This window comes from Notolepis coatsorum (assembly GCF_963971535.1).
Source record: "Notolepis coatsorum genome assembly, chromosome: 10".
Taxonomy (NCBI): Eukaryota; Metazoa; Chordata; class Actinopteri; order Aulopiformes; family Paralepididae; genus Notolepis; species Notolepis coatsorum.
In genome coordinates this window covers 45836331-45849680 of record NC_140174.1, presented here as the reverse complement: position 1 = coordinate 45849680, position 13350 = coordinate 45836331, and the positions used below count along the sequence as shown (strand labels likewise).

General features: G+C 43.7%; 1 protein-coding gene across 2 annotated transcripts; it reads left to right on the top strand.

The window, feature by feature from the left end:
• The first annotated feature begins 1787 nt into the window (after positions 1-1787).
• Positions 1788-10090, top strand: bicral (BICRA like chromatin remodeling complex associated protein). 2 transcript variants are annotated; one of them, XM_084322805.1, is made up of 13 exons: positions 1788-1830; positions 4148-4197; positions 4464-4509; positions 4836-4884; positions 5128-5193; positions 5353-6597; positions 6750-6810; positions 6917-6966; positions 7390-7439; positions 7550-7695; positions 9006-9100; positions 9189-9291; positions 9595-10090. In XM_084322805.1, the coding sequence occupies exons 3-13, from the start codon at positions 4469-4471 to the stop codon at positions 10080-10082; spliced, it is 2394 nt and encodes a 797-aa protein (XP_084178931.1). In that variant the 5' UTR covers positions 1788-1830; positions 4148-4197; positions 4464-4468; the 3' UTR covers positions 10083-10090. The 2 variants fall into 2 exon arrangements, with proteins under 2 accessions (XP_084178931.1, XP_084178932.1); XM_084322806.1 differs by lacking the exon at positions 1788-1830 and adding an exon at positions 2048-2685.
• The last annotated feature ends 3260 nt before the right edge of the window (positions 10091-13350 follow it).

Below are 13350 nucleotides of genomic sequence, written 5' to 3'. Positions count from 1 at the left end.
CTGGATACAATCCTACCTGGAGGGGAGGGAACAGATGGTGGAAGTAAACGGTACCCTATCCCCCCCCCTCACAGTGAGCTGTGGTGTTCCACAAGGAAGCATACTAGGACCGCTACTATTCCTAATTTATGCAAATGACATGTCGTCAGCTTGTGACTGCAACTTGTTCCTGTTTGCGGACGACTCAGCCCTGCTGGTCTCTGACAAGAACAAGTTACAGGTTGAAAAAGCCCTCAGCTCGGAACTAGGCAAAATCTGCATATGGCTCGCCGACAACAAACTATCATTACACATGGGCAAAACAGAGTCCATTCTCTTCGGTTCAAATAACAAACTCAGCAAGACTGACGACTTCTCGGTTACAGTGGGTGACAATATTGTCACAAGGAAAGATGAAATTACCTACCTGGGTTCCATCCTAGAGGCTAATCTTTCCTGTGACAAAATGGCATCCAATGTAATAAAAAAAGTCAACCAACGAACGCGATTCTTGTACCGGATCTCCTCTCTGGTAAACAAGAATACCCTGAAGACTCTAGCAGGAGCACTCATTCAAGGGTACTACGACTATGCTTGCACCTCATGGTACCAAAGCACCTCAAAGGCACTAAAAAACAAATTACAAACATCTCAAAACAAGCTAGTCAGACTACTACTTGACCTGACTCCTAGAACCCACCTCACCCCTGCCCACTTTGACAACCTAGGATGGCTTAGAGTAGACGACAGAGTACAGCAACTTGCAATGGGCCTGGTCTACAAGATACACTACGCGACCAAGGTACCCATGTACATGTCAAAATACTTCCCAAAGGTCAGTGAATACCACGATCACAACACCAGAGGGAGCTCCACAAATCATGTAAAACCCAGATTCGGCTCAAACAAGGGACTAAACACGTTTCGCAATTATGCCACATCAATGTGGAACGCCCTGCCTAAAGCTGTAAAGGAATGTGAATCACTACCCACCTTCAAAAACACTCTCAAAAAACACCTACGTGAGACTGCAATTCGAAACTGGCCCCTACAAATGTCCTAACCTAGTTGTACAGTAAATGACCAAGTAAGGCTTTGTCAACATTCCAATGTACAGTGTAAAATGTGTGTGTGTCCCCTACCCAACCCCCCCCCCCCCCCCCCCCCCCCACCTCCAATGTACAGCCCTCACCCAACCCACCCAACCCCACCCCACCAACCTCCTCCAATGTACAGTTTCTACGCCAAATGTATATACACTCCTTTTCTGGACACTTTTGTATCACAAACAGTACTGTATTTGCAAATCTGATATGTCATAAATGTATAGATGTAGCAGTACTGTCTATCTGTATGTCATGTATGTCATATATGTTATGATGAATTGAAAATGGGGGACCCTGGTGGAAACAAGACGAAAGTCTTTCTCTGGTCTGCATCCCCTTAACAATTGTATGTATTGAGATGTACTGTACTGTACCCATTCTGCAATCTGTTAATAAACTTTTCAATCAATCAATCAATCAGGTCTACCTACCTGTGCAAGAAGATATCAAGGTGTGGCAGAGTTGATTAAAGGCCCGCCCCCTACCGTTTGTGATGGTCATGCCCATTACAATTTATTTGCTATTCATCAAGTACATTTTATATTAGAACATAGAATACAATTAGTGTTATTCTATATATCACTATATTGTTACATTTTCGCTGTTTTATGAGTTACAGTACGATGCAAGTGCCATGGAGACACTGTAGGATGCTCTGGGGCTGCCTTGTTCTGTGCACTACCCCAACCACCCGTGCGGTGATGGCGAGGAAACCCCGTTGACAAGGCACTGCTTTTTCATGACGGTGAGTTTCCCTTTGAGTGTATTATAATTTTGTGATAAAAATTTCAAGGAAAAAACACACACAACCTCCTTCCTCCCTTCCTTCAGGGAGGGAAGAGAGTTTGAGCGGAGAGAAAAATCTATCCGAGGCAGAGAACAGGGACAGTGAGAAAAAATATATGAGTGGGAGAGGGAGAAGGAGGAGGAGGAGAAGGAGGGGGGGAGCAAATTAAAAGTTGCCAAATGGAGATATTGGGTTTCAAGAGGAGTGAGACAGGAGTAAAAGGGTTTGCCTCTTTTCAGTCGTCTTTATGTTATGCTAATCGGGATAAATATTTATGGCTCGACACACGGTTTAGTTCGTTCGCTATGTCCGACGAATTCTACCCGACGTTTTCCAAATCCGCGACGTCGACAGTGCGGCTAGCTAACCTCGACAACAGGCCGATGTTTACCAGTAAAATATCGGGGAGTAGCGAACCCGAAGAGGCGGTCGACGAAGACGCCGTGCTGCTCTCGCAAAACTCCACGATTGAAAAAACACGTCTGTTCAGCAAATCGAGAGAAATGTGACGTTTTGCATGCTGGCAGATGAGCTTAATAGAAGACAAATGAAAGCCTCCCCAGCAGAGCAGAGAAAAGAGCACGTCAGCGACGAGCAGCCAGGGGCTGGAGGGAGGACAGGCTTTTTTTGGTGCCGCTCGAACGCGATTATCATTCTGTCGATTCAGTCTATTTTTGGAAATAAAATTCGCAAGCTGTACATTAGCTGGCTTTCTAAAGCGACGTTGCTATACAGTATCACCTCGGCAGGACCGTTTCAGTGCCTAGCCTGAGCTTGCCTGGTAGCATTTATGCTAGGAGCGGTAATTGGGAGGTGGTTATTTTGATCTCAAAATTATATTTGGAGCGAAATGTTTCGACTCTTTGGATCATATTGTGCATTTTAAATAACTTCAACCAGAATTGGCAAGCCATATGCACTTTATCCCCCCGTTTCTGAGAACTGCAGCGCATGGTGCCGTCCGTAGACACTTGGCTATGTCTTGTCCGTTTCCCAGCAACGCTTAGATTCTAAGCCTTTAGAAGATACAACATACATGATTGAATTCTAGCACAATTATCGTTATTTGTAAGCCTATTAGAGCTAATGATTCATTATGTGGCGTCTTGATTATGCTTGTGTACGAGAAGAGAAGAGCCAGGATGATATTCTTTCTATTCACATTATGAACAATCAATAATGCCACCATTTCAGCTTTTTCTGTGAAATAAAACATGTCATTGTGTTAATGGTTTGGTTTGGTTTTTTGTTAACGTTAGATTAAAAATAGATTGAAAGCTGTCAGCTTTACTCATACGTTTGCTCAACAATGTCCTTTAGTAGGACAAAACACATAAGACACTATGCCTGTTGAAGCCATTTTGAGAGATCAAGAAATAGCCTATACTTGGTTATTTGTCTCATAATATTGTTTTTTCCTGTATCAGTCTTTGCCAAAGCACATTTATTCGTTCTTTCCCCAAATACATGATCTGAGAGACACTGTACCCTTGTCCTTCTTTGTTCTCTCTGAATCAAAGATGGTGGCTGAATGTGTTTTCGCCATAAAGACAGCTTATGGGAGAGTAACAGCCATTTTGTAGCAAACTTGCAACCTTTTTGTACAGCATGAGAGTGATACATTTCACAACACACTTTGACACAGATTATTACATATGTCCCTATTTAGAGATACTTCTATTAAAATATACCTTATAAAGTCAAAATATTTTATACATTTTTCACAAGTAGACCTACCCATAGTCAATGCAACATCTTGGTTAAAACATCAAGTGAGCAGTTGCCAGGATAGTACTCTAAAAACTTAACAGACTATTAATACATTCATGAATAATCTGCCTGTTGGTCTGTTTTTCCCTTTTATTGACAGACTTCACTCTCATAGCTCCATACCTTTGGTGACTGCCAACACACAAAAGCCAGTGCATTTTTACATGTAGAAACTCAAACAAACAACCCTTTAAGGGATAAAATGGGGAAGGGTGGAGTTATTTACACTCTCCCATCTTCATTCTATGGGAGTTGAGATGACAGGAGAGGCGACCAATGTGCAGGACAGTTAGTGGAGGGGCGGGAACTTCTCTGTCATGGAATAGTGTCTGTAGGAGGGGATATGGGGCCACACTGCCCTTGAGTACTACTACTGTTCTTTAACATATCTGTCTCTCTCTCCCTTCCTCACCACACCTCTCTTTCTCTCACACACTGTCACATATTACATTGTGCTCTTATCTCTTCACTGATGTCACTCACCCTGCTCCCCACCCCACTACAGGAGAATAAATGGTGTTAAATGACAGATTCCATGATCCCTGCCAGAAAGCTGTGAGTGCGAGTTGTCACACACTTCACTGTCACCACATTAAAGATTGCCATGCAAAAAAAGTTGGCTGCAATACATTGTTCACCCTTCGTGGCTCTTGGAAGTGTAGTCTTGATTTAATAGTGATTTAGCCTACACAATCTAAGTCACTAGTTGTTGGACTATATTAATTCAAAATGTTTAACAATCCACTAATTTCTTCCGTCGTAATTTAACTCATCTCTTCTCCCCGTTTACTCTATTTTGTTTCCTTGCTCATTCCTCTCAGGTGTCATGGATGATGAGGACGATCGCCGTCTTCTGGATATTATAGGGTAAAGAACCCTTTATAACACTGGCCACTTTACAACATACTATGACATCTCAAACCACTATGATTCAGTCTAAATAATCCTCCTTAGAGCACCTTATCAATACCAAAGCACGACCCAATTAAATGTAAATGCACTATGAAAGGATTTACTTGTGATTGTAGTGTTATTTCTCAATCACTCTTGCAAATTAGAAAAGCCAATTGCATTTCTGTAAACCACCACTTCACAAGCAAATAAACCTTCTGCTGTATTCAACCTGTTCTTATTTCGTTTTTCTAGTTTGTTTGTATCTGCCTCTAATATTTTTTATTTTCTTTCCTTTACAGTGATGTAGATGCACTGAACGACTATCTCCATGGCTCCAACAGCAAGTCTGTGAGTGTCTCTTAAAAGTAGAAAGCATGAATGCCGACGCACACTTTGCTTTTAGTGCATGTCTGCACTGCAGGTTTGGCATGCACTTCACGCTTGCCTGCCAACATGACGGATTTGGTCGATCGTCGAGTACTACGGATTTGTCGGGCACGAGTTTCGCCACGTGCAGCGCCTCTGGTTATACATAGATGAGCTGATTTGATCTTTGGGGGTTGTTGACACTGTTCTCTCTTTCATATGCAGATTGAAGAGGATGACGTGACAAACGCAGCCTATGGGTCAGACGGATCCTTCTTTGCTGGCAACACCGTGAGTGTTCCTATGATTACCAGAGAGACGATGTGTTCCAAACAAATAATACGCTACTCTATGATGAGAGATTTGGTTGTTGATGATGCAGATGTTTTCTAACATCCTACCAATTTGCCTGCTGTATTTTGTCCCACTCATCACCCTCCTTTTCTTTAGGCGGGATCCAACCCCGGCCTCAAAGATGGCTCCTCCACGATGGGCGAATTTGGCGAGGATTCGGCGGGGGCAGGCCTCCAGCTTTCCAGCAGCCTATCGTTCATTGAGGACGAGCTGGGGTCCGGGGGCTCCCCTGGAGGGGTGGACCTGGGAGGAGAGGACCAACCTTTTGACATCCTGCAGAAGTCTCTGCTGGAGGCGGACATCACGGAGCAGACTCTGGCCCAGGAGGCCCTACTAGACTCCCAGGCCGCTCCCACCCCGGTCCAGGCTCCCGCTCCCTTCCCCTCCCAGCTGGTCTCGGGGGGTTATGGAGGGGGCGTAGGGGTGGTCACCGCGGGCCAGTTCCTCCAAGGGGTATCTCAGCTGCCCAACGGCTCGGCCCAGCACATCCAGGTTTTGGGCTCGTTCGGGGGTGGCGGCGGGGTGATGACTCTGAGCAGTCTGGAGAGAAGTCCTCAGATCCTGCTGAGGCCTGGAGGGCCTGTAGCAGCCTCAGGGCCAGCAGCAGGAGGGCAGGTGTTTGCCCCTTCCCCTGGGCAAGTGGGCCAAGTAGGTTTACCTTTCAAGAACATCCCCCTCCAGAACATTATAATCCAGAGAGGCCCTGGAGGGACCCAGACTCTGGTTCGACCTATCCAGCCTAAACCCCTCCAGGCTGGGGCTCAGACTGTCTATAGCCTAGGGCTCCAGCCCACTCCCACCACCATGGCTAATGTAACAAACATTAGCACTGCTAGTGTGGGTGGACAATACATGGCCAATGGCTCCATCATGGTGCACTCACCCCTTGGGCAGCAACAAGTGCAAGGCCAGACAAATCTGCCATCTGGACAATTCTTGTTGCCCAGCTCTCTGGCTCTCACCCCTGCCACCACTATCCACAATGGCCCCACAGACCCCAACGCTAACACTCTCGTTGCCAATCAGAACACAGTGCAGATTGTTGCCGGGCAGAACTTTACTGCGACGGCGAGTGGTCAGCTAATTGTGAACCAGGGCGTGGTGAGTGGCGGTCAAACGTGGACAGGCTTTACCGGTACAAGCCCCGCCCCCGGTCAAACATCATCCGCTCCCGGCCGGCTTACTCTCGTTGGCCCGGCGATGGCTGGGGTCGGGGGTCGAGGCCAGGTGTCGGCTAGCTCCGTACAGCGCCTCCTGGTGACCCAGACGCAGAACTGCACCTCTCTGTCCCCTCTCCCCGGGCTAGCCGCCATCGCACAGGAACAGCAGGACTACAGACAGGTACAATAGTAAACTGACATCATGAAGTCTGTTTTTTTTAATCCATCCTTCTCTTCCTCTCTACTTCATTCACGCTCCCTCACATCTTTTATCACTTTACCTTCATCTCTTATTGGTTATTATCTGACTGCTCTCCTCTTCCTATTCCTCAGGATTCTTCATCGCCTGCCCTCAAGCCGGACATTCGACAGGTGCAGTTCGGCAGCCTCCACGGTAACAAGTGTGGGCTATGTGTGTTGTATTGTTTTGGAATGTACCGAATTTACCCTTTTCCTTGTGTACCTTTTGACGAACCTATTGTTCATGTCGTCTTTCCTAGCTGTGAAAACAATGACAGGAATCAGTCAAGATTCAACACTAAACTCACAGGTATGTTACAGTCTACATTCTTGTCCTATACAAATTACTTTTAATTATTCTGATTGTAGAGGAGCCAAAGCTATATATTTAGGTTATTGTATTATATGAATGTTTATATGTTTATTTTTATAACCTTACATTGAAACGGCATTAGGAATATTGATTGGATTTATATATAGTCATTGAACAGTCTTATTTGTCATAATAGAACATTCTAGAACATTTGTGATGTCACAGTATGATGTCATAATCACACATTCTAGAACATTTGTGATTTCACAGTATGATGTCATAATCAAACATTCTAGAACATTTGTGATGTCACAGTATGATGTCAACCAGTAGAGTGGACCGTCGGCCCTCATACTGATCATAAGAACATAAGAGGTAGTATGGTAATGTTTTTTTCACCCCCCCCCCCCATTCTTTTAGGTCAGTGTGCTGAAAAGGCCTGTTCTTCAACAGCTTACCCGAGGAGGAATGTAAGTTATAAACCCTTTTCATTTCTCATAAAAAGTTTGACCTTGGCGAGCATAGCATAACCCTAACAACATTAAAACCCTTGGTTGTCACCTTTTTGTCATCCTTCAAGGATCCTGCAGCAGTTGAGGAAGGATCACGCCGGTGTCCAGGCTTCAGACCACAGCCGGTTCACCTCGTTGGAAGACGCGATACAGAGACTCCTCCCTTACCACGTGTTCCAGGGGACTCCGCCCAGCCACGATGAGTTTTCTCAGGGTAAATTCTTATTTTATTTTATTTTTTATTAAGAGTGTCATGCACCAAAGGTGCCCCGCCCAAGGTGGGACACGGCATATACAAAACATGCTATTGTAAAACGTAAAAATCAACTCCATGAAGTCATAATTATTTAACCAGAAGAAAGTTTTTACTAAAGAGTATATTTATTATTTAATCATATAAAGGACAGTAAACATTTCTCCCAAATCATATAACTAAATCTTTCTTCCTGATTCTACCTGTTTCTATGGCTAATGGTAATGTACATGAATGTAATTGTGCACAAAAAAGTATCTTTGACTTTTGAATAGATTTTGGGGGCATCTCTATTTGCGCTTTCAGCCAAATCCGCTGCATGTAGATTAGATTGTATTTATTATCATTATATTTGCATACAACAAAATTTGGGACTCAAACTTAAGGTGTGGTAATAAGTAATAAAAGAGAAACATAAAATACTATACATAAACATAAGATACTATACAAGAAACATAAAATACTATACAAGAAGCTAGGGCTGGGTGATATAACGATAACGATAAATATCGCGATATATTTTAATAATCGATATCGATTTTTATTTTTTATTTTTTTTACCTGCAACAGGGCAGTTTTAAAACCAGAGACAGTGGACAGACTTGTCTTTCTTGCCTGCAACTTAAAGTAATGGCTTTGCTTGTCCAAATGACAATACTGACCAAATTGAGATTTCTTTTTCTCTTGTCCATTTATTTTGTTTGCTTTCTAATTTAAAATACAGTTTGAAACCGTCTGTACACAGTAGGCTATGTGTGCTAGCAGAGCTAGACTCCAGTCACAAGTCATGGTGCACATGTGCAGTGGTTTGTCCACCAAAAAAGCGCCAAAAGATAGAAAAGAAACTAGCAGAGCCAGAACTGTTCAACTCCCCTGGAGCCACAGCCAGCAGAGAAGCCGGTTTACTTTTGCTTTTAAACCAGCTGCAGCCTGAGCACTGGAGTGTGAGGGGATGTAACACTAAAGATGGCGGCAACGACAAAGAATTGCTGCAAAATAAATATACATATGTTGTTTAAAAAAAATAAATAAAAAAATATCGATAACGAGTGATATGGTAACATTATCATATCGTTATCGCAATATGATTTTGTCATATCGCTCCCAGCCCTACAAGAAGCATACAATACTATACAGAAACATAAAATACTATACAATAAAACAATGTTACAATATACAAAATAACAATATACAAAATAATATATTGTCATTTTGTATATTGTATTGTAACATTGTTTTTGTTGTATTTACATGTATGCTTGTATTTACAGTGGATGACGAGTTTGAGTCTGTGGCGACTCAAGTCCTGATGAGAACACAGGGAATGGTGAACAAATACAGACGACTACTGATGGTGGAGGCTGAGGTGAGGCGCGCACGCACACTTTTTGCATGTTACAATGTGTGCCAAAGGCAGTGGTTAACAGAACATCATCCTCCACTTCCCGCTCCAGCGCTCCAGTCCCTCATCAGAAATGGTGATGATTGACAGGACCTTCAACCAAGAGGAACGCACCAACCTGACGCAGGACAAACGCATGGTGCTGGTGGACCCAGGTAAGAGAGCGATAGAGAACGCATGATGGGCTTCACTGAACAAAACTATAAATATGTCGTTTATTCACATACATACATTCTTGAAGAGTTTGATGTGTAGATGGAAAGGTTATTTTGTTAATCCAGTTAATCCATCATAAAGCAGAATACATGTCTATTTTGACTATTGTGTAGTGTTACATTCAATCAACTTTAGAATGAAACATTTTCTCCATTCCTATTTATCATCTTTGGTGGTGGGGCTGGGTTATGGAGTGAAGGCCCGTAGTATGAAGTGTTATTTTCTGTTTTCCTTCTCTTCAGACGGCTTCCTGGAGAACTTCTGCTGTGGAGTGAAGCCCAGCCCTGTCCCAGACGCAGACCCTCTCCCTGCTCACTCTTCACCCGCCGCTAGTTGGACACAGGCAGGGAGGGACACAACAGAGCCTCCCTATAGGACAGACTCCCAGCCCGGGTACGGGGACCCTGGAGGGGGTGGGGACGCTGGAGGAGGAGGTGGTGGTGTCCAACCCCTGCACTCGGACAGCAAGAGCATCCTGGACCTGAAAAGGACCCAGCAGCGTTACGGGGCCGGCGCAGACGGCAGCCTCGTCGCCACCACTGACTATCCCCATGGCAACGCCCCATCGTTCGGGACGACGCCGGGAACACAGACACACTACCAGGTGTCCCACCACCTGTCCTCGCACCCCTCCCAGCCTCACTTCCCCCCCGAGCTTGCCTCGCCCCCGCCCCCCCCCGACACGGACTCTGTTCTGGAGGCGGCCGTCAACAGCATTCTGGAATGTTAGACTCGGATGTGCCATCGATCTGTCCACTCTGTATTGTTCCCCAGCGTCTGCCCCGTAGGTTTAGACTTTTTTTTGTTTTGTGTGTTTTCTTTTCTGCGTGTGTTTTTGTTTTGTTCTCTCTTTCTTTGTCACTTATTGTTTATTGTTAATTGTTTATCATAGTTCTACCAGGTTAACCCTCACACTCCTATGTGAAGAGAGGGTAGCTCTTCTGTCGGGGACTGGAAATATCACTGTCCTCTATGATGTCATATCTGGTCGTTACGCCTGTGTTTTTGGCATATGAGACTGGCGGTCAGAGTTGGTGACTCCCATCAAGGTGCTAATCGGACCCCGGGGGCCCATGTTTTCACAAAGCATTCCCAGAATAGGGAGTGCAGATCTGGGGTCAGTGGACCAGGAACACCAAGGGCATTCTGTAATCTGTTAATAAAGTTTTCAATCAATCAAATTTGATTGATTGAAACTTTTATTAACAGATTGTAGAATTGGTACAATACAGTAAGGCTCAATACACACAATTGTTAAGGGGATGCAGACCAGAGAAAGACTTTCGTCTTGTTTAAACCAGGGTCCCCCATTTTCAATTCATAATGAATTGTAAGTAGGGTGCAACTAGCACCGTGCAATCCATTCTTTGTGGATCCCGCCCTTGGTCTTCATGACCTTAAAGCTGACTTCAGAGAACGATTGAGAGGCTTTGTGAATATATGGACCCCAGGCACTTAAAAGTAGTCTAAATAATCAGTAGATATTATGTAGAGAAGTGTCTCTCTGGTTTATGAGGGCTAATGAATGCAAACATCATTCCTATCATTTGTATACCAGTTTGAAAGGAGTAGGAGCAGAGTCTATCCAGAATTCAGCCAATCCTGTCCCCAGAAAGCAAGAGTAATCCTCGCTTCACACACACACACACCCCTTTTTACACCTTGTGCCAGTCCAGTACCCATGTTAGCTATGCTGAAGAACAGGGACATACACTGCAAAAAAAGAAAAGAAAAGATATCCATCTTAGCAAGTGATGAAATCTTCTATTGAGTCATTAAATGACATTTTCTTGAAACAAGTGTGAAAGGAATCTGCTAGTGGGGAGAGATAATTTCACTTACCGTACCAATACAAACAAGCTTGTTTTTACAGCGACCTGCCTGATTTGAAAGAAAAACGATTTAGTTGGATTAGAACAAATCAAAATCTCTCACTCCATTGACCGTGGTCACACGGTGGTAATTTTGCTCTTATGTCATGCTCAGGTTGGGTTCCTTTCCACCCTGTTCCCAAAAGGAACTACGGTCAATTGGCACATTTCTTTCACTTGTTTCCTTAAAATGGGTTAACATTTTAAAAACACAATACAAAACAAGATGGGGATTGTCTTTTTGCTGTGTGGATAGGGGATGGAGCAAAATGCTGATTCTGTGCCTGAGAAATTCTATGTTGTCCTTTTTGAAACGTTTACATGAAGAAGCCTTGTTCAAAATGTCCTTTCACTTTTGCACCTGACATTACACATATGCACAGCGCGCACACACACGTGAAGTGTGCATGTTTTGTCAAGAGATAGATCTGGGGTTCAGGTTTCGAATACATTATATCTGCTATTACTAGAAAAGCTCATCTTTTGAGTACACAACCCAACAGGAAGTACATGCATTTATACAGTACCATATGGATTCTAGGTTGAAGAGAATGTGAGCATCAGAAATACAATACAATAGTTAGCTGTGGTAGACAACTACAGCTGCCTGCAACAACGATTTTTCACTTTATCATCAGTCAAACTAGTCACTTAGACACATAACAGTAGTGTTTTTACACGGTACTCAACTATACTTTCCCCCCTGCCTTTTCTGTTATTTTATTTGGCATTATTTTCCTTTTGTACCTTAAAGGTATGTGAGCCCCTATAGACACAGGACAAATCTCACTAACTCACACAAGATACAACACACACACTTGAGTGTATTTGTGTCAGGGGAGCTAAATCCTCAGATTGAGGAATATTATGTTACATGTTTTAATCTCTTTTATTTAGATTGTTATTTCCTTTCATTTTTAGAAAAGACATTTAAAGAAAACGTTGGCTGTTTTGTTTAGTGATCTGTGCCCCCGGCTTAAAGGCGACGCCCGTCATCTGGTGGCGTGACCCTGGAAGGATGTCACGGATTGATTGTATGTATGTTTGTATACGTACGTATGTCTGCATTTAGCTATGTATCCATGTATGTATGTATGCGTTTACCACCGTCATATGATGTGCCAGCGTGCGTGTGTACGTTTTAAGCTGCATACTCGTGCTGGAATATGAGTGTGCTCTCATGTCTTCTGGTGGTTTTGATTGTGAGAATTTGGACTTAATTCCCAAAAGCTCGCTCAGTTAAGCCAGTTATGTGTTTTGCTCAATTCCAAGTCCTCCTTTTTCTTCTCCAACACTGTCCTTCCCTCCCTCTGAGCTGTTCAACCAAAATCAATAGAGCGAGGCCTTGACCACAATCAACCCCACGCCTGCACATCCTTCTGTATATAGCCTACACAGTCTGCTAGCAGTGACGGCTCCTCTATGCTGAGGTGAGCCACCACAGCATCTGATGGAGAACCAGTACTCCTGCGTCCCTACTTTTAAGCCCAATTCCTTCTCCCAAACCACAAATAATGTGAATGTTTACAATTGAAGTGTTCTGACATAAAGAAACCACAGAAGGAATGTTTAGTGCCACAACCGGCACTAAAACAAAATAAACCAAACCCCATCCACCACAGCTGATGGTAAATGAAGGGGGAAACACATTATTGGACAGGTTATCAGCTCCATGTCATATAGGTCAGACACAGGCTTGAGCAAGCACTTTACTTGAGCTATACATTCATATCTATACTGGAAAATGCTTCTGGGTCTGATGTACAAAGGAGTGCTGATCTGGGGTCGGTAACAAAGGACACAAACCTTAAACTAACAGACTTGGAGCTAACTTTAGATTGGGAACACTCGTCTTCGAGGACCTTATTCAAACTTAACAGATTTGACCTGACTAGATCAGTGACCGGGAACACTCGTCTTCATGAACCTTATTCAAACTTAACAGGCTGGAGCTGACTAGATCAGTAACCAACAACACTTTGTCCTTGTGACCTTATTCAAACTTAAAACAGACCAAAGCCGACTAGATCAGTACTCCCACTTTGTGATATGGACCCTCGGTTGTTTTGGGATAGCGTGCCGTTCTTGAAAATGACACTCCAACAGGCTATGGGAGCAGACTGATTG

Excerpts from the sequence above, each read along its gene's own strand:
- bicral (XM_084322805.1), top strand. The coding sequence starts at position 4,469 with ATGGATGATGAGGACGATCGCCGTCTTCTGGATATTATAGG. Across the intron at positions 6,967-7,389 it reads ATTCAACACTAAACTCACAG|GTCAGTGTGCTGAAAAGGCC; the intron begins GTATGTTACAGT and ends CCATTCTTTTAG. Across the intron at positions 9,101-9,188 it reads TACTGATGGTGGAGGCTGAG|CGCTCCAGTCCCTCATCAGA; the intron begins GTGAGGCGCGCA and ends TTCCCGCTCCAG.